General features: G+C 57.9%; 6 protein-coding genes across 6 annotated transcripts; 2 read left to right on the forward strand and 4 right to left on the reverse strand.

Moving 5' to 3' along the window:
- Positions 1-204: 204 nt before the first annotated feature.
- Positions 205-2,217, reverse strand: EX895_003118 (uncharacterized protein; the record flags this gene model as incomplete). The annotated part of the gene is made up of 1 exon (XM_029883716.1): positions 205-2,217. The coding sequence occupies one exon, from the start codon at positions 2,215-2,217 to the stop codon at positions 205-207; it is 2,013 nt and encodes a 670-aa protein (XP_029740007.1).
- A 393-nt stretch (positions 2,218-2,610) lies between these two features.
- On the reverse strand, positions 2,611-5,571 carry EX895_003119 (uncharacterized protein; the record flags this gene model as incomplete). The annotated part of the gene is made up of 1 exon (XM_029883717.1): positions 2,611-5,571. One exon carries the CDS (start codon positions 5,569-5,571, stop codon positions 2,611-2,613), a length of 2,961 nt encoding a protein of 986 aa, XP_029740008.1.
- A 1,612-nt stretch (positions 5,572-7,183) lies between these two features.
- EX895_003120 (uncharacterized protein) lies at positions 7,184-9,010 on the forward strand (the record flags this gene model as incomplete). The annotated part of the gene is made up of 1 exon (XM_029883718.1): positions 7,184-9,010. The coding sequence occupies one exon, from the start codon at positions 7,184-7,186 to the stop codon at positions 9,008-9,010; it is 1,827 nt and encodes a 608-aa protein (XP_029740009.1).
- A 248-nt stretch (positions 9,011-9,258) lies between these two features.
- Positions 9,259-11,796, reverse strand: EX895_003121 (uncharacterized protein; the record flags this gene model as incomplete). The annotated part of the gene is made up of 1 exon (XM_029883719.1): positions 9,259-11,796. One exon carries the CDS (start codon positions 11,794-11,796, stop codon positions 9,259-9,261), a length of 2,538 nt encoding a protein of 845 aa, XP_029740010.1.
- Positions 11,797-13,321: 1,525 nt separating this feature from the next.
- EX895_003122 (uncharacterized protein) lies at positions 13,322-15,742 on the reverse strand (the record flags this gene model as incomplete). The annotated part of the gene is made up of 3 exons (XM_029883720.1): positions 13,322-14,838; positions 14,993-15,044; positions 15,680-15,742. 3 exons carry the CDS (start codon positions 15,740-15,742, stop codon positions 13,322-13,324), a joined length of 1,632 nt encoding a protein of 543 aa, XP_029740011.1.
- Positions 15,743-16,939: 1,197 nt separating this feature from the next.
- Positions 16,940-17,761, forward strand: EX895_003123 (uncharacterized protein; the record flags this gene model as incomplete). Its single annotated transcript, XM_029883721.1, has 1 exon — positions 16,940-17,761. One exon carries the CDS (start codon positions 16,940-16,942, stop codon positions 17,759-17,761), a length of 822 nt encoding a protein of 273 aa, XP_029740012.1.
- Between the last annotated feature and the right edge of the window lie 155 nt (positions 17,762-17,916).

Genomic DNA, 17,916 nt, shown 5'->3' on the forward strand with positions numbered 1-17,916 from the left:
AAGCGCTTGCGAATGTGACTTTCTCGCAGGATTGGATCCACCGAGGGTGAAGCCCCGCAAGGTAAAGTCCAACGGTTGTGATGTTCCCACGCTGCCATTACCTCCATCGGATCGTCCGACCATATCGAAGCGCAGCAAACTTTCCACGCTTCCTTCCCGAGCCATCACCCTCGGCCCCTTCCGAAATCACACTGTATCGCTGCATCACGACCAGCACTCCTCCTGCCACCGCCTCTGCCTCTCTAAACTATCCAAAAACCTCGTCGCCTGATCCTCGTCCATCCCACCACACATCTGCGCCAACCTTTCAAATGCCCCCCTCACCTGCTCCGGCATCTTCCCCGACGCGCCCGCCACAACAACCCACGCATTGCGCTGGACAATCGCAGTCCACAGCATCTGCGCGTTCTCCTCCCGCACAATCAGATCTTGAACATACGTCTTTTCCTCGCCGTCCCTGCTGAACGCAGTATGCAGATGCAGCGTGTTTGCGTGTTGCTGTTGGAGCGTCTGCCAGTCTTGGCTGAAGAGATAGTCCTTGTGTCGGTAGCGGAAGCCAAGGAACAGATGGATCTCCGGCGGCGTGACGGCAGAGTCGTGGGAGGAGAGCCGTTCGATTACGAGCGATCGGAGAGGCGCGCACCCAGTTCCTGGACCGATCAGGATCAGCGGTGCTTCTCGCGGCGGCAGAGTCAAATACCCCTGCTTGAGCAATATGGGTACTTGCGTGTCAATAGGCAGCTTTGCAAGCCATCGAGTGCATAGACCTGTGCGCGACTTGCGCAACCTCGTTTTGTACTTGACGATCGCCACGCTGAGCTGAATAGCATGCGACCGATCACCATCTTCATTGGTAGCATCATCAGTGTGTGGTGTTGGTGTCGTGGACGGTGGCGGTGCACTCGCAATACTGAACTCTCTCGGCTTGATCCACGGTATCACATCCGCCACATACTCCAACGGCACAACAACGGACTTGAACTCTTCGAGCACCTCCTTGATCGTCCGCCTCGGCCTTTGAGCGTATTCGAACATCTCGTCGATCCCATCTTGCGGGTTAGCTCCTTTGGCCAGCTCCTCGGCCGGGTAGATGCCACAATATTCATCGAGTTTCTCTCGTTCCAGCGATCCAGTGGGGGAGAAGAGGCGGATCTGGTCGAAGAACGACCGCGTCGGTACGGCGGTGAAATCAAGGTGGTTGGTGAAGAGGTCCTGAAGTGACATTGAGTGCGGTGCTTGAGGCACGGTGGAGGGGACGGTGGTGCCGGATAGGGTAACCATGGTGGAACCGTCCAAGTTGAGGCGCGCGAGCATCTCGGTGACGGCAGGCTCATCGTTGATGGGGTGCAGACAGAGCACGTCGCCTGGTCGATAGGTGGTTGAAGTGATGCTTTGTGCTGCTCGTGCGTTGCTGCCGTTGCGCGAGGACCACCTTCCGGTAGTCGGAGGATCGACAAACTCGAGCAGACGTACATCTTGAAAGTGATAGGCGGCCGTCATACGTTCATTCTTGCTCAACGTCGATCGCGACCACCCATGCTCTTCCAGATGTCTCGTGAACCTCTCCTCCCTGCTGGACCTGTCTTCGTTCTCCGCACCCTTACTTTGCACTCTCCTCACCATCGTTGCAGGGGGCAGCAGCTCGTCCCTCCCGACCTCTCTCACCTCTTCGGGCAGCGGCAGAACCTCGTCCATCTTTGCCCAGAACCTCTCCAGCCACGGCACAAGCTCGCCCTCCAGCCCCAAATAATGCATGTCATCCCCCTCGCCGTGCTCTACCAGCTCCACAGCACCTAGCGCCTTCAGCCTCCTGCTTAGCAGCCTAACGGGCCAACAGAATCTCAGGTACGTCGTGTCGCCCAGTCCAAAGGCGGAGAAAGTGACGTCGGCGAGGATGTCTTCGGGGATGCCCTTGCGCAGGAGGAAGTTCCAAAACGGACGGGCGCTCGTGGGGAATTCGCCCTGTCCCGTCGTCGAAATCACGAACAATACAAGACTCTCGCCGACCAAGTCGGTGGCGTCGTAGTCTGCAACATCCGTGACTGAGACGGTGTAGCGCTTGCGCTGGGCGTGACGTGCGATTCGCAGTGCGACGTCCTGTGAGGTGCCCGTTTGCGTCATGTACAGAATGGTGAGGTGGCGGCCTTCCAGTCCAGACGCCGCGTCGTCGCCGTTGATGTTGGGCAGTGCCGACGCTGAGGCTGATATTGAGGTCATGCTTGCCCATCCGAAGTCTGTGTGGGTGTGTGGGTGCCGAAGACGGTGAAAGCAACGGAACAAGCTTGGCTCGCTTTTCAGGAAGACAATATTACACGATCAAAAAAGAAGATCCTCGGCCAAATTCACGGCCGCCACGCGGAAGTGGAGTCGAGAACGAAATGGAGCTCGGATCTGATAAAATCGCAACGCTGTGCCCTGACTGCTCATCATGTCGAATAGATCGTCTCCTGCGCTCTGCCTTCTCGCCGCACAGGCTCCTTGACCGCCTCAATTCGATCAGGCAGCACTCACAAGGCAGCAAGCTCAATTAGTACACGACTCCGGTAAGAAGATATGCAATTCGTATGAAAAGCAAGTGAACAACGACAAACCAACACCTCCATTGCACCACTATTCGGAAGGATACAGACTTCTGTTGCCTACACCCGCAGCAGCAGCCGTCGCCACTGGTGTAGCCGTGAGCGGTGCTGCCGCGCCATTCGGACCTGGCGAGGGCCCACTTCTGGCACCCGCAAACCCTGGCGCGGGCTGCTTCATCGGATGATGCCCTGCTGCAACCCGGCGCCCCGCTGCTACCGCGCCATTGCTCTGCACCTTGTGTTCGCGCTCGTCTATCGCGCCCACAGCGCCCGAGGACATTGACGGCGGTGGCGGTAAACTCGTCTTTCCGCTGCTTGACGGTTTTCCATGTGTGGGCGACTCGACAGCTGCACCCGAAGCTTGACTCGGCCGAGCCTGCTTGCTTCGTCCGCTCGTCTTTGCAGCGCCGCGTCCACGACCGCTGACGTGAACCCCATCCTCAATGCTGGAGCGCTCCTTTCGCCCACCACTGCTGCCCCGATGAGGCGGTGTGGGCGACGGCGGCATCTTGCCCATCCCCGATCCACGGCCTCCGCCCGCGTTCATGCCTGGACCGGGCCCTCCAGCTCCAGGTGGTATGTTGAAATGCGGCGGATAACCCGGATACATGTCTGGCGGGAACGGAGAGCTTCGGTGGTGCGGATCGTTGGGATCCATGCCCATGCGTGCCTGTTGCTCGTGGTGATGCATGCGCGCCGCTCGCTCCATCTCGGCAGCGGCATATGGATCGAAGCCCATCATGCCCATCTCCATTCCTGCGTGCATGTGTCCCGGCGGTGGCGGGAGCGGATGCATGCCATGCCGATGATGAACAGAACCAGGCGTGCCGGGCGCCATCATCGCGCCCGGTGGCGGCGGTGGTATGCCACGTGCACCTGGCGGCAGACCGAACGGCATACCGTTCATGTGAGCCTGGGCGGCCGCCGCAGCGGCTGCAGCTGCCGCCTCGGGTCCGTACATTGCATAGATCTCCGGGTTCTGGAACTCGAGACCGATGGGAGCGCCATAGAAGGGATCGTACATGCCTGGTGGTACGCCGGCGGGCCGGATACCCATCTGCTCAATATCCATCATGACGTCGGGTTCAGCGAGGCCTTTGAGATCCGGGTAAGCGACATACTCGTCTGCTGCGTCGATCTCGCGAGCGAGCGCCTTGCGCTTGGCAGACTGCTTGCGGCCAGCCTTGGAGCCGTTTGCTTGAGCGCGTTCGGCATCCTCTGCCCGCGATGGAGGGTCCAACGGGATGTGCAAGCGGTCTGGATTGCGCACGAGCTCCGTCTCAAAAATCTGATGTCGTCGTGCTGGGCGGGGTGCGTCGAGGGTACGCTTTTCGCGATCGAGTCGCCTGCGTTTCCTGCTGAACTCGTCCATCATATCGCGACGCAGGCCGGCGCAGCTGGAACGCCAGATACTCCACGCTGCAAACTCCTCAGCCTTGGCGACGCGCTCGTACTGCTTTTCCTGATGCTCGAACCAAAACTCGACGAGCTCGGTGCGACGTTGTCTGCGCGTCTCTATCGCTTTGGTAAGGTGGAGAAGCTCGGGATGGGTGCCGTCGAGGATCATCTCGCCTTCTTTCGAGATCTCTTGGAGCCTCTCGACGTAGAGACGGTCGCGCAGCATGGCAAAGCCGATCTCGATCTTGGTCAAGGCTTCCATTGCCTCTTGGCGGCGGATAGCGGCTTCGTCGGTAGAGGTGTCCTCGTCGTGCTCGGCGCCATCAGGAATGGGCGTACCAGCAGCCGTGTCGAGGTGCTCAGCCTCTGCTGCGTCGGCTTCGGGAGCTTTGACATCGGCGTCTGCATTAGCATCTCGGCCTTCCGCGTGGTCGGCTTTTTCAGCATCTTCGTCCTCGTCTCCGAGTGGAGTGACGGCACGTGAAGAAGAGGCGGATCCGGGGAGACTGTCAACCAGCTGCTCTGGCTCCAAAAGACTGGTGGCTCCGCCAGTAGCCGCCGCGCGCTTCTTCATAGAGGCGATGAGATCGAGATCAGTCTCGCGAGGCGAGCCGCCATCTTCTTGGTCAGAGGCATTGTCTGCGCCAGCATCATCGGCACCTTCGTTGTCTTCAGGTTCAGGAGTGATGTCAGAGCTGAGATCATCGCCATCAACCTGTTGACGGAGTTGTTGAAGTCGACGGGACTTGGCAGATCCATCTGCTGGTGCTGTCACACTTTCGGCATGCTCGCCTTCCTGATCCGATGCATCCTCGTCGTCATCTTCGTCTTGATCTTCGTCGGCGTGGTCTGCGTCAGCCTCACCAGCTGTTGCAAGGGCAGCGAGGGCATCGAGACCGGCTGCTGCGCCGGCATCCTCGTCGGCGCCCTCGGCACCGCCGGTGAGAGCGGCAAGCGCCTCGGCTGCTTCGTCCTCGTGCGTTTTGCTATTTGAATCGTCGTCATCGTCGTCCTCTTCGTCTTCACCGTCTTCCTCTTCCTCGTCTTCGTCGTCGGAACCACCCAGGTCGTCATCCGAGAGGGAGGAACCGTCTTCGTCCTGGTTCTGATCGTCGTCTTCGTCGGTGAGCTCGCTCTCGTCGCTGAACTCGTCGCCGGTGAAGCCGCCAGTTTTTTGAGGTGAGCTTAGATTAGAATTAGGATCTTGGGTAGCAGTGAGCTGAGAGGCGGGCAGAGCGTCTTCGCCGTCTGCGTCCTCGTCATCTTCGTTTTGGTGGGCTAGGTCTTCTGCCTGTGATGGCTCTAGCTGGCTGTCCATCGAGACGTCCGCTGGTTCGCCTGGAGCGTCGACGTCGTCGGGGACGGCTGCAGCAGCCGAAGCAGCTGCGTGCTGTGCGAGATCGTTGAGGTCCATGACGTCGCCGTGTGCGTCTTGGTCGTCGTCGTCGTCGTCGTCGTCGTAAGGGAGAGGTTCTGTTTCTGCGTCAGATGACTCGGCAGGATCGTGTTGGGAGTGATATGCGTGCTTGGAAGAAGTGGCTACGGATGATTGAGCAGCGGCAATGTTGGACTGAGTGGCCGCGCTGGAGGGCATGATCAGGAGGGATTAGCGGCAGCTGAAGCGCGGCAGTGGGTCAGCCTGATGTGAGCCGACGAAGGAGTGCAGCGGCGTCGCGATGAGCCGGCGACGGCGGCGGGGCAGACGCGAGGAAGGGCGTGCTCTGAAGGCGGATGAGGTCCAGGCAGAGGGAGTGATGAATGTGTGTGTGTGTGTGTGTGAGCACAGCAGTCCTATCGCATCGTCGCTTGTGGAGCACGAGCTCTGGTGATGAAGGGCGCCGAGCCAGCAAGTTGGGAGAGAGAGAGAGAGGGCAGCGGCAAGTGACGAAGGTGGTTGTCGCAGGGAGAGGGGGGACTGGGGGGGACTACAACGCGAGCGGACGGATGGAGGTAGCGATCTGGATCGAGTCGGGTTACAAGCACAATGTCGGGCGACGCTCAGAAAAGGAGCGTGGTTGGTTGATTGCTTGCTTGCTTGCTTGCTTGTGAGCTGGCGGTGGTCAAGATGGGAGTGTAAAGAAGAGATAAGCGGAGCAGCGTGAACGGATCAGCAGCATCGGATGGAGGTGAGGATGAAGGGAATCTGAGTGTGCCGGTCTCGAGTGAGGATCGAAAGCTGAAGCTGAATTTGCGAGCTGCAGCGAGACGAACAAAGGTGAGAGGGAGCAAGCCGAGCAAGGCAAAGGCAAAGAAGGCAAGGCTAGCAAAGAGCTTTCTCACTCGCTCGCTCTTTGTCTCTCGCTCGCTCACACGGATTCAAGGGTTAGCCGAATTCCTCTTTCCTCTCTCGCTCTCTTTCTCTTTTTGATCGCCTCCAAGTGGGGGACGACTCAGTTTCTCGGAAATCGCACTTACTCCATTTTGGGAGTCTGGCAAATCGGCTTGCTTGCACAGATACGTTCAAGTCTCAGAGCGACGCGTCTCGACCGGACGTGCGAATGATTTTCCTCCACTCTTTCGAAAGGTTCACAGCGAGATGTAACATTCTCAACAAAGAAGGCGGAAAGCAGGGTCTCGCACGAGTGGAACCTCCGCATTCCCGATCCCCTTCTGAAGTGCGATTCGCCATGAAGACTCAGCTATTGTAGTTGCTCTTCCGTTGCTCTTCGGAGGGTGTGAGCTAGCGAATCGCCCAACCTCAGCCATCAAATGCACTAGACTTACAGTAGTAGCCGGAGCATCGAGGAGCGCGGACAAACAGCAAGAAGGTGCCGGCGTATCGCTTCCGTCTAGAAAACCAGCAAAGCGCCGCTATTCAGGGTCCGACTTTCTGTGAAGCTCTCCAAGGCCAACTTTCCAAATGCGACAGGTACGAAAATCTTCCCGGCACAGCAGTAGCAGCACCAGCAAGCAAGCAACAACGTCAGATAGTGCCGCGGAATCGGGACCTTTCTTGGATCGGATGCCGGCACAGCCATCCCACATGGCAGTATCATCTGGCTCTCGACGTTTTGTTCCGCAGACCGCGGTGCTGATCTTCTCGGAACAAGGGAGCTGTCGACATCACCGGCCAGCAGAGCTGACAAGCTTCCATCACGGCGCCTGCATGACAACTCGCTTTCCTATATCAAGAGCAGCGCGATGTCAAGGTTAGGCTCAGAGGTTGTCCATCAAGATACGCCTTCCATCAAACCTTTTCGAACAAGATGTCGACACCAACTACCTCACCACGAGCCATTAGTCTGCACGAACGCTACGCGGTCGCTCGTCGCTGTCTCAACTCGCCCTCGATCGTCAGCGTTGCCGCTATCTTGCAGCTCACGCCCAAACCCCACCTCCAGCGACAAGAAGAACTTGGCAACTTCGAGCAAGCCTTCTCCGCGGTACGCGCCCACCTCACCCATCGAATCGACGCGCTTCTGACGCAATACCCGCTCCTCTCGTACTGCGTCGAAGCGCCCCGTTCTTGCGCACCGCGATGGACTCCGATCCAACCGCCGCCCACTTCGAACGACATTCTGCACATCGGGTCCACCCTTTCCACGGCCGACGCAAATACGCTGTTCTCACGCGCGATTTCTGCCGAGCAGATCGCGCTTCCTAGCTCAACGCAGCTGGACAAAGGTCCGCTGTGGAAGGTGCAGTTGAGCCGGATTGGGGATGGGACGTCGTGTCTCGTGGTGCTCGCCACGGACCATGTGATCAACGATGGGCGCGGGACGCTGAATCTCTTCCAGATGCTGTTGCGCGACGACAAATTGGTCAGCGGTGAGACCGTTAAGGTGGGTAGGGAGCTCATTCCGCCGGCTTCGGATCGCATCTTCAACTTTAAGCCGTCGACGACGTACATGCTGGGCGTGGTGTGGCAGGAACTCATTCTGCCGAAGCTGCCGTTGGGTAAGAAGCTCAAGGCTAAGCTGCGCGGTCCCGTGTCTTGGCCTGCTTCCTCTGTGCTCAAAGCGAGCACATCAATGCCATCAAACAAAATTGTACGCCAACCAAGGAGCTGCAAGCCGGCTTTGGATATCATCTTCGTCTCATCCCCACACCTCATCTCGAAGCTGAAAAAGCTCGCCAAGCTGCACATCGACCCATCATCCCCTACAAAGAAAGCAGCAACCCTACACGCGATCATCCACACCCTCGCGATTGCCGCGCTCTACGCCGCCATCGCGCAGTCGCACCACATCGCCACCTCCGCCGCAGAACTCTCGCGCTTCAACCTCGTCCTGAACGCGTGTACGCCTATTTCGCTGCGGGAGGAGACTCCGCCGACCCCCAAGCAACGTCACGCAACCACCCTGTCGGCGGACGTCGAGCCGCCTGCACCTGCACCACTGCTGCCGACTACCACGGGAAACTACGTCTCGTCCTACACGGACGACATCCGCGTTCGAGGCGGCGAGACGTTCTGGCGGCTCACAAACCGCTTTGCTTCCGACCTGGCCAGTCCGCGCGGGCGCAAGCTGGCCAAGCAGCACATGGGTATGCTTGCGTACATCCCGGACTTTGACGCCTCGTCGCATAAGCGGAAACGTTCGGACGAGGAGGTGGTGAAAAGCTCACTTGAAGGCCATGACGTGAGGTACGCCAACGGGTGGGAGAAGTTCTTCGGCGACAAAGCCGCCGGCTCTACGCCTTTCGACAGCGCACTCTCCCTGTCCAACCTCGGTCTTGTCGATCTTTCATCCGTAACGATTGCTTCGGACACATCGGCGCAGTGGAAGGTGGGCTCGCTCACGTGGGCACAGAGCCATACACCGCAGGGCGAAGCTTTCGTGGTCGATCTCGTGGGTTTTGCCCAGGGCGAGACGCAGACGCTTAGCATAGCCATTTCTTCCCGCCCCCCCGCCTTCGCCGATGAGCAGCTCCACGATCGATTCAAGGCTTTCTTGCAACGATTAGTCATCGCCTTTGCCGCAGAGCCACCCGCCAAGCTCTCCCAAGACACCGAGGGCGGGTCGCACCTCTTGGATCTCAATACGGACCCCACCTTCGCGTCGCTTGCCCATTTCCTCATTTCGTCTCCATAGACATGCCAATTCATACACAGTTCTCATGAACATTAACAGGACATTCGCAAATCTTATCTGCGCATCTTTCAACTTGCCTCTTCACACTCTTGTAGGAAATCAAACGGTTCGAAAAGACAAAACGTGGCATGCAATGAGAGTGGGATAACCCCAGTGCACAGAAACATACAAGTGACGCAATCTCGCTTGGCTCGCTCGACTCGCTCGTGAATATCGTAAAGCAGTGGAGGCGTGGAAGCGCAAGCACCTCAAGATGCACCGGCCGACGGCTTGAATGTGACCTCAGAAAGCGTGTTAAAGGCCTCCCTGTACGCATCGAGCAGCTGCTTGACGCGCTTCCTCTCGCTCGTCAGGCCCTCGTCCTCGTACAGCAGCTCCTCGAACAGGTTCTCCTTGTACAGCGACGCCACCAACCTGTTTTGCACCGATTCACGGCTGAAGTTGACCAGCAGATGCATGATCGCCTTGGGCACCAGGTCCTGGATCGACAGACGCACAATGTTGAAGTAGCTGGCTATCAAGGAGCGAATCAGCGTCGTCTCGAGCTCCTCGCGGTCCGACAGCGCGTACTCATCTGACGAGATGGGAGTGGCCTCAAGATGCTTGTCCAACGACTTCATGTCGTAGGCTGCCGAGTTGCCCTCCAGGCCGGTACGACCGGACATTGCGTTGGGTTTGTGCTCGCGTGCATGATTGTACTCGGGCATCCTTGGCTGGAGTGCATGTGGCGCGGGCGCATGGTAGCCGGCCAAACCGGACGACGGTCCAACACCGCCCACAGGAAGCCCAGACGCGCCTCCAAAGAAGTAGTTGAGGAACGTGTCCTTGGCTCCTCCACCACCAACAGAAGCGCCACTGCCATTTGCGTAGCCGCTCCCTGACGCGTGGCCAATGGTGTGGTGGGCTCGTCCGTCGGGCGCCGAAGCAGAGTGTGGGCGCAGCTCGTGCGTCGATCCAGCCCGCTGCTTCTTATCGCGCGCATTGCCGCCAGTCTTGGAGCTGGCGCCGTTGACAGTGAGGCTGCGCGAGTTGGCGCTGTCGGCATCATCGTCCGAGAGCTCGTTCGATATATCGGCGGGGTCGTCAAACGAGTTTCTGCGTCCAGACGAGGAAGGAAGCAAGGCAACCTGCTTGCGTGCCTGCGTTTCGCGCTGCTCGCGTGCAATGTTGGCCGAATCCTGCACAAAGGCGGGATGGTTGGTGTTGATGTAGGCGGCTTGGATCTGAATGAGGCTCTGCACGTACTCGGAGGTGGGGCCGAGTCGTTCGCGCAGCAGCTCCGAGACCACCTCGATCAGCTGAGCGTGGAGACGTGGGAAGCGTTGCAGCTCCGAGCTGGTGCAGTTGTGGCAAATTTTCATGAGCTCCTCGTAGACCAGCTCGACACAGCGCAAGCTGGGCGGCTCGAGAAGCTTGATCTGAGGCTTGATGAGCAGCTCAAATGCGGCTTCGGGCACAAAGAGCGAGGGACGTGGACCGGTCGAGTTGCGGATGGCGGTGCGAATGTCCTGCACGGTGAGGTTGTGGGTGGGGTTGATGCTGGTCAGCGCGTGACCAAAGACGTCCTGGAAGATGTAGTAGATCCTGGCGCCACCGCAGAGCTCCTTGGTGGAGATGTCAAAGGTGGTACCGTCGATGGAAGCGACAAAATCACGAGCGAACTGGGTCATGAGCTTGAGAACGAGCGAGCCGCGGTGCTGATCTCCGAGGAAGGTGGTGTCACCGAACGCAGCAAGCTCCTGCTGTGTCTGGCCCATCAAGGTGTTGAGACGTGCCTTCATGTCGGGCAGCTTGTCGCGGATGTGGCTCATGAGCACCTGATTCAGCGATTTGGCGAGGAACTTGGTGCCGCAGCGGTGTGCGATGTTCTTGTAGGCGGCGTGTGAGCGGAAGAACTCCTCCTCAGCGCGTCGCGCGGCAAGCATGGAGACGTTGCCGTTAATGTCCTGCTGCGATCGGTTGACGACGCCGATGAAGCCAAGCTTGAGCGGGTAGACACGGCCGGTGAGGATGTCGAGGGCGTGCGTGCCTTGGTCCATGAGGTCGAGCTTGGTAAGGACACCGATGGTGCGGCGTCCCTGTGGATCCACCGTGCGGGCGAGCTTGAGGCTGTCCGAGTTGGCAAGATCGACATTGGCAGGGCTGACGGCGAGGATGATGCAGTTGGGCTTGGAGACGTAGTCGGTGACGAGGTTGCGGATCTGACGTTCGATGTCCGAGGGTTGGTCGCCGACGGGGATCTTGGTGAGACCAGGCAAGTCGACGAGGGTGAGGTTGAGAACATTGGGGCTGTAGATCTTGAGGTGGATGGGCAGCTTGGAGACGCCCTTGTTCTGCCCTGCTACGCGGAAGGTTTCGTTTTCGATCTCGCGTCGGATCTCGTTGAAGTCGGTGAAGCGCTTGTCGAGGTGAAGGAACTCGCCGTACTCTTCGTAGGTTGGCGTCCTGCTGCCAGAGCCCCCGCGCAGGAGCTCTGGTGCGGGCTCGTCGTCAAAGTCGTATGGACGCGCGGACTGCGACTGCTTGCCCTGCTTTGCTTGCTTTGCTTGCTTTGCTTGGTCCTTTGCGGAGGGAGTGTGAATGAGCTGGAGAACGAGGGGACGACGAGTGACGATTCCGCTACCTCGAGGCAAAAAGTCGCGGCCGACAATTGTTTCGAGGACACTCGACTTTCCTGCAGACTGTGAGCCGACGACGACGATCTGAGGCAGGTCGACCGAGTCGCCGCCGATGGCGGTAAAGGTCTCCTGGAGCTTGTTGACGACCTGGATCAAGTCGACGTCCATATTGGGCGACTGTGTCTATGTATGTAGATGCTGGAAGTCTGTAACGACGAGCAAGCAACGCGCAAAGAAGAGCTGAGCGCAAAAGCGTAGGTAGGTGTTTGGCTCGAAGATGAGAAGCTGTTGTTCCTCGCTGGCCCTGATCCGGATTTATTAGAGACTTGACTGCAGCCTGGACAATCTGCTGAATGGATGCGCCGAGCCTCGGTCGAACGAACTGCGGATAAGTCTACGGAAGAGCTTCGATTTTAACGTTGAGTTTTCAGAGAGCGTCGAGAGCGTAGATAGGGACGAGCAGAAGGAGGAGGAGAAACAAAGAGGCGTAGGATGTGGAGACGCAGAAGACGAGCTCGCAAATCAGAGCGCAGACGATCTGCTGCACCTCCAGTCAAATGCGCTGAGCCACAACAGTGAGCGAGCCAACCAGCCAGTCTGCGCCCGTTGTTGTGTTTTTTATCGGCGCAGGCGTGTTATTTTCGCCCGACTGATGCGCGTGCACAGTCAGTCTGTCTGTTTGTCTCTCTCTCTCTCTCGCTCTGAACTGGACTCCGACTTTTTACCATGACTGCATACAACAGCTCGAGTTTCGCGGTAAATTCCTTGAGAGCAACACTTCGAGGAGAGAGGCAGGCTCTTTGATTCGCCCGTTCGTCTGCAACTGGGATCTTCGTCAGACCACGCTTCAGCAGCCGCTCAAAATCAGAGCGAGGCAAGACATGAATGACGCGCAGCATTCCGGAATTTGCCTTTTTCCTGCCACTCTCCAGCAAGCAAGCAAGCAAACAAACAAGCAAGGCCGATCACTTTTCGCGCCAGGCCGCCTCTCTGCTTGCTCTTCAGCTGGCCATCCCCCTCTCCGAAGCGATTCGGGACTCTACTGACACCGAGCGTGTATCAGCTTGTCTCTTCGCTCAGCCACAAAACAGATGTCGAGGTGTGTGACAGCGGAAATATGTGCAAAACCCAAACCTCAAGAGCGTGAGCGTATGGAGGGCGAGCGACTGAGCGAGACGGGGCTGCTCTCCTAAAAGGCTTCGATCCACTCTCTTGCCTTGCTATTGTGGTCGTGACTGTCGTTGCTACGGTTTGCCGTGAGCTTGGCAGCCCTCCATTGACGTTTTCACCCGCTATCAGAGCGCACGAACCGTCTTGCACCGTCAGAGTCATCAGTATCCCAGCTTCACGCCAACTAGGCTCACACTTCGACGAGGTCTCCCTCACAATCTCTGCAGATTCTCGCTCACAGACTCGCTCAAGAGGCTTTCAAGAATCTAGCGATACTATGTATTGATTTCTTTCGTTTTCGATATACACCGAAGCAGGGTACACGGCCAGACGCAGCGCAGAAGGGATCACCTGCACATACGGCCCCGACCATGATCCTCCAACTGTTGACCAGGGGGTGCGAGTCACGTGTCCAAGGAAGCGCTCCATGACATCCATCTAAGATCGGCAGCAGGCTGCAGGCAGCGCACAATCCACGATCCCAAACAAGTCATGCAGAATCTATCACAGGGACGAAACCCGTTTAGGCAAGGAAGTTCTTGACGTGCTCAGTGATGAGCGACTTCATCTTGCCGAAGAGCTCCTCGCTGGGGACACCCTTGGAGATCTCGGAAAGGAGAGCGTCCTCGGTCGAGAGCTTCTCACGGAACGAGCTCTCCCACTCGACAATGCGGTCGGCGGGGATGTCGTCGACGAGACCGTTGACACCGGCGTAGATGATGGGGATCTGCACCTCGGTGGCCATGGGCACGAACTGGGGCTGCTTGAGCAGCTCCACAAGACGGACACCACGGTTCAGGGTGGAGCGGGTGGCAGCGTCCAAATCGGAACCGAACTGGGCGAAAGCGGCAAGCTCACGGTACTGGGCGAGCGAGAGCTTGAGCGAACCAGAGACCGACTTGTACAGCTTGGACTGGGCAGCCGAACCGACACGCGAGACGGAAAGACCTACGTTGATAGCGGGACGAACACCCTTGAAGAAGAGCTCCGACTCGAGGTAGACCTGACCGTCAGTGATGGAAATGACGTTGGTGGGAATGAAAGCGGACACGTCACCACCCTGGGTCTCAATGACGGGAAGGGCGGTGAGCGAACCACCGCCGTAGCTGTCGTTCATCTTGGCAGCACGCTCGAGGAGACGCGAGTGCAGGTAGAAAACGTCACCGGGGTAGGCCTCACGACCGGGGGGACGACGGAGCAGCAGCGACATCTGACGGTAGGCGACGGCCTGCTTGGACAAGTCGTCGTAGATGATGAGGGCGTGCTTGCCGTTGTCACGGAACCACTCGCCGATGGCGCATCCCGAGAAGGGAGCAAGGTACTGGAGGGGAGCGGCCTCCGAGGCGGTGGCGGCAACGATGATGGTGTACTTCATAGCGTCGTTCTCCTCGAGGACCTTGACGAGCTGGGCGACGGTGGAACGCTTCTGGCCGATGGCGACGTAGACACAGTAGAGCTTCTTGGTTTCGTCCTGGCCGTCGTTCCATCGCTTCTGGTTGAGGATGGTGTCGATGGCGACGGCGGTCTTACCGGTCTGACGGTCACCAATGATCAGCTCACGCTGACCACGTCCGATAGGGACCATGGCGTCGATGGGCTTGATACCAGTCTGCATGGGCTGGTTGACCGACTTACGGGGAAGAATACCGGGAGCCTTGAGCGAGGCACGGCGACGCTCGGCGGCGTCGATGGGTCCCTTGCCGTCGATTGGGTTACCGAGGGCATCGACGACACGGCCGAGCAGACCAGGGCCGACGGGGACGTCGACGATCTGGCCGGTACGCTTGACAGTGTCACCCTCACGGATGAGACGGTCCGAACCGAAGATGGAGACACCGACGTTGTCGGCCTCGAGGTTAAGAGCCATGCCGCGGACACCGGACGAGAACTCAACCATCTCTTCGGCCATGACGTTGCGGAGACCGTAGACACGGGCGATACCGTCACCGATGGTGAGGACACGACCGGTCTCCTGAACATCACCGCCGGCGGAAGCGCCCGAGATGCGCTGCTCAAGGATGGAGCTGACCTCGGAAGCGGCTGTAGAAGGGGGACAAAATTTTGGTACGCAGGGAATAAACGGGGAGGTTGGTCGAAGGGAAGGGGGAAGCATCGGCAGTGGTTAGCGATCCGTTGGTCGTTAGAGATTTTTCTTGGTGGGCAAATGTTTTATGAAGTAGACAGGAACACTTACCAGGCTTGGCGGTGGCGTAGGTGCGGACGGCGTTGGCAACCGATCGGCGGGCCTGTTGCAGGTGAAAGAAGGTTAGAGTGGAAAGTGAGAAAGTCAGTGACACAATTCGAGGAGGTTGATGAGTGTCCGCCAAGAGTCGACGAGGGAGCATGTGTGTGCAACGAGGACCGAGACGAGGTCGAGATGTGGGATCAGGTTGATGCTGTCGAGTGAATTTCTCGAGCTAATATGGCGAAAGAGGCTGCCATTGATGTGCCGAGTAAAGCGTTGTGCTGGAGGTGCAAAGTAGGACCGAGACCTTGGGCCGTGTTGGACGATTCCTCTTGCTCGAACTAAACCTGGTGATCGCCAGATGATGTTTCGAATGCAGCGCTCTGCTGATACTGCTCATGGTAGCGATGTGCTTATAAGTCATGCAGACTCCCTCGCTTGATCATGGATATCTAAAGGCGTGCGTGCAGATGCCGAGTGCAGATTACATCGTCCAACAGAACCTGCACACGTTGTCGACTGCTGATGTGTCGTTGTTGTTGATATGCTGCTGTAATGTATATGTAGATGCTGTCGTAGATGTACATTGATCGTTCGTGAGGAAGGGCTGCTCCACGCTTTTTCCCTTTCTGTCGTCTAGCTCCAAGCCCTCGTTGCGGATGCACAGCACGACTGGGTGAAAGAAGATATACGTACCACAGGGACGGCGGCCGATCGGGCGAGGTTGGCGGTGGCAATGCCGACGGAACGAGAGAGCATCGCGGCTACTTTGAGAAAGGAGGGGGACGATGGCGAGGGGAGGTTAGTGAGAGGTGGTAGGGAGAGAGAGCAGAGAGGAAGGAGAGGCCAGAGCGAGTGAGAAGAATCGTCGATGCTGGGCAAGAGCGTGGGCGAGCCAGCTGTGTGAGACGAGACGAGAAAACTGGGCGAAGGCGAGCAGAGACTGGCCGGAGGGAGATCACCACACAGACACAACAAGAGACTGGCCTCCAAGCCTTGCTTTTGCGCTCAGACCGGACAGGCAGGCAGAGACACACGCTGTTGCAAAAACGTTCTTCTGGCTCTTTTGCAAAGACCGTCTTGCCTGGCTCTCTGGCCTTTCGATCTTGAATTCGCTTGTGGGCACTGGATCAGTGGCCGAGCCAGCTTCGAAGCGGATTGGTCGGATCATTCATTCAACCCGACCCAAAAGAGGAGGGTGGACGCGGCGGCTTTCGAGAGGAAGGCATCGATTTCTTCTCGTTTGAATTGTTTCTTTCGACTGCCAATGAATACAATCGTCGAACATTGCTGGTTCTCGAATACAAAACCGCTCTTCCTCCGCCTCTTCGTGAAGGGTACCCATTTCGAGAAAAAGAAAAACGATTTGAAGTCAACCGCACGGATCCGAGGGCTTTTCTTTGGAGAGCGCGTCTGTGGGCCTTCTGTGCCCGGGCCGCCTCCTGATGATCGATCCCGTCCACTCTCCGCTCAAAGGCGTGTGAGAGGAAACGACCGTTCCGTCCTCTACCGATAGGCACTTGAATCAAGGCCCAAAAAGGACGTTGCACACAGGCTGCAAGTCCACCACCACATCAACGCCGTATATTCTTACCCTCTCTATGTGCCTTTGGCGTCTGTTCCTACCTTTAAAGTATCGTAACAATAGTGAATCGACATGTGGTCATAGCTAGTCTAGCAGTCAATGGTGCGACCATGCTTGGTAATGGGCACAAGCCGATCACTTGGATTAGGCAGGAGAGAAGACTGTGTGGTTCACCTTGAGCTTAGGTTTTGGTCCACGAAAATTCGACGGCCTTTTCGTGCGAGTGGAAGAAAGCCATTAAATGTACGTTTCCACTTTTTGTTTTCGCAGCAGCAACTTCACTCGACCAGACTCTTACACTTTCGACATCATCGTGGTCGTCGGTCGTTGTCATTCTCTACCATTCATACGTGCCTTTCGCTGCAACCAAGATGATGAACACGCTCAGGACGTCGCTATACGCGGTCTCCAGCCCTGCCTTCAAGGGCAAGGCCAAGCAGGTCGCATCACCTGCCCTCTCCTTCGTCTGCACCAGAAACATTGGAGCATCCTCATCTACCGCCTCTTCAGCGGCAACCACAGCAACGGCCGGACCTTCTACGTCGACGCTTCCTCCCATCGCCGAATCGATCGACTCGAACGCACAAGCGCTTAGCCTGCTCAAGTCGCAGCCCAACCACTACGCGGTCGCTTCTATCACCGGACGCGCATACCTCGTCTCCAAGGGCGACCTGGTTACGGTGCCGAGACTGCGGGATGTGCAGGTAGGCGATGTGCTCGTGCTCGACAAGGTGCACGAGATCGGGTCTCGAGACTACACGCTTCGTGCACAGGATACGCTCAACACGCGCCGCATCTCGTCTGCCGTCGACCTGGCCTCTCCACACCCCTCAGCGACCCCTTCCAACTCTACCACGTTGCACGGCATATCGCCCGCCGTAGCTCCTCAGTCCAGACGTCTCTTCACACGGCTCGTTGCCGAAGATGCGGCGGCTGCGGCCGGACGCGGCCCGCTCCTGCCTCTCGCAAACACATGGTCGTCGAGGCTGCTCCCTAACGGTCTCGCCCATATTGGCGCCAGCTTGCCCGCCTCCGCCATCAAGATCACCGCCGTCGTCGCTGAAAACACCAAAGGCGCTCTTGAGAAGATCGTCAAGAAGAAGCGCAGAAAGGGCTACAAAAAGACCGTGCAGCACAAACAGCCATACACCCGCCTTCGCATCGAAGACATCCAGATCCAGCCCACCAGCTGATCTTCGCTCAACGTATTACACAATCCACCCTGTACTGTATAACAATGCCTCCCGGGTCAGTCCGATCTCGCACGTCGAGCATGCCTGTGCAAGGATAAGGCCTCGCTCTCTTCGATCTGACATGAAGTGTGAGCTCATCGACACGCAACGACCAA

The sequence above is a fragment of the Sporisorium graminicola genome, chromosome SGRAM_19 (assembly GCF_005498985.1).
Source record: "Sporisorium graminicola strain CBS 10092 chromosome SGRAM_19, whole genome shotgun sequence".
Classification (NCBI taxonomy): Eukaryota; Fungi; Basidiomycota; class Ustilaginomycetes; order Ustilaginales; family Ustilaginaceae; genus Sporisorium; species Sporisorium graminicola.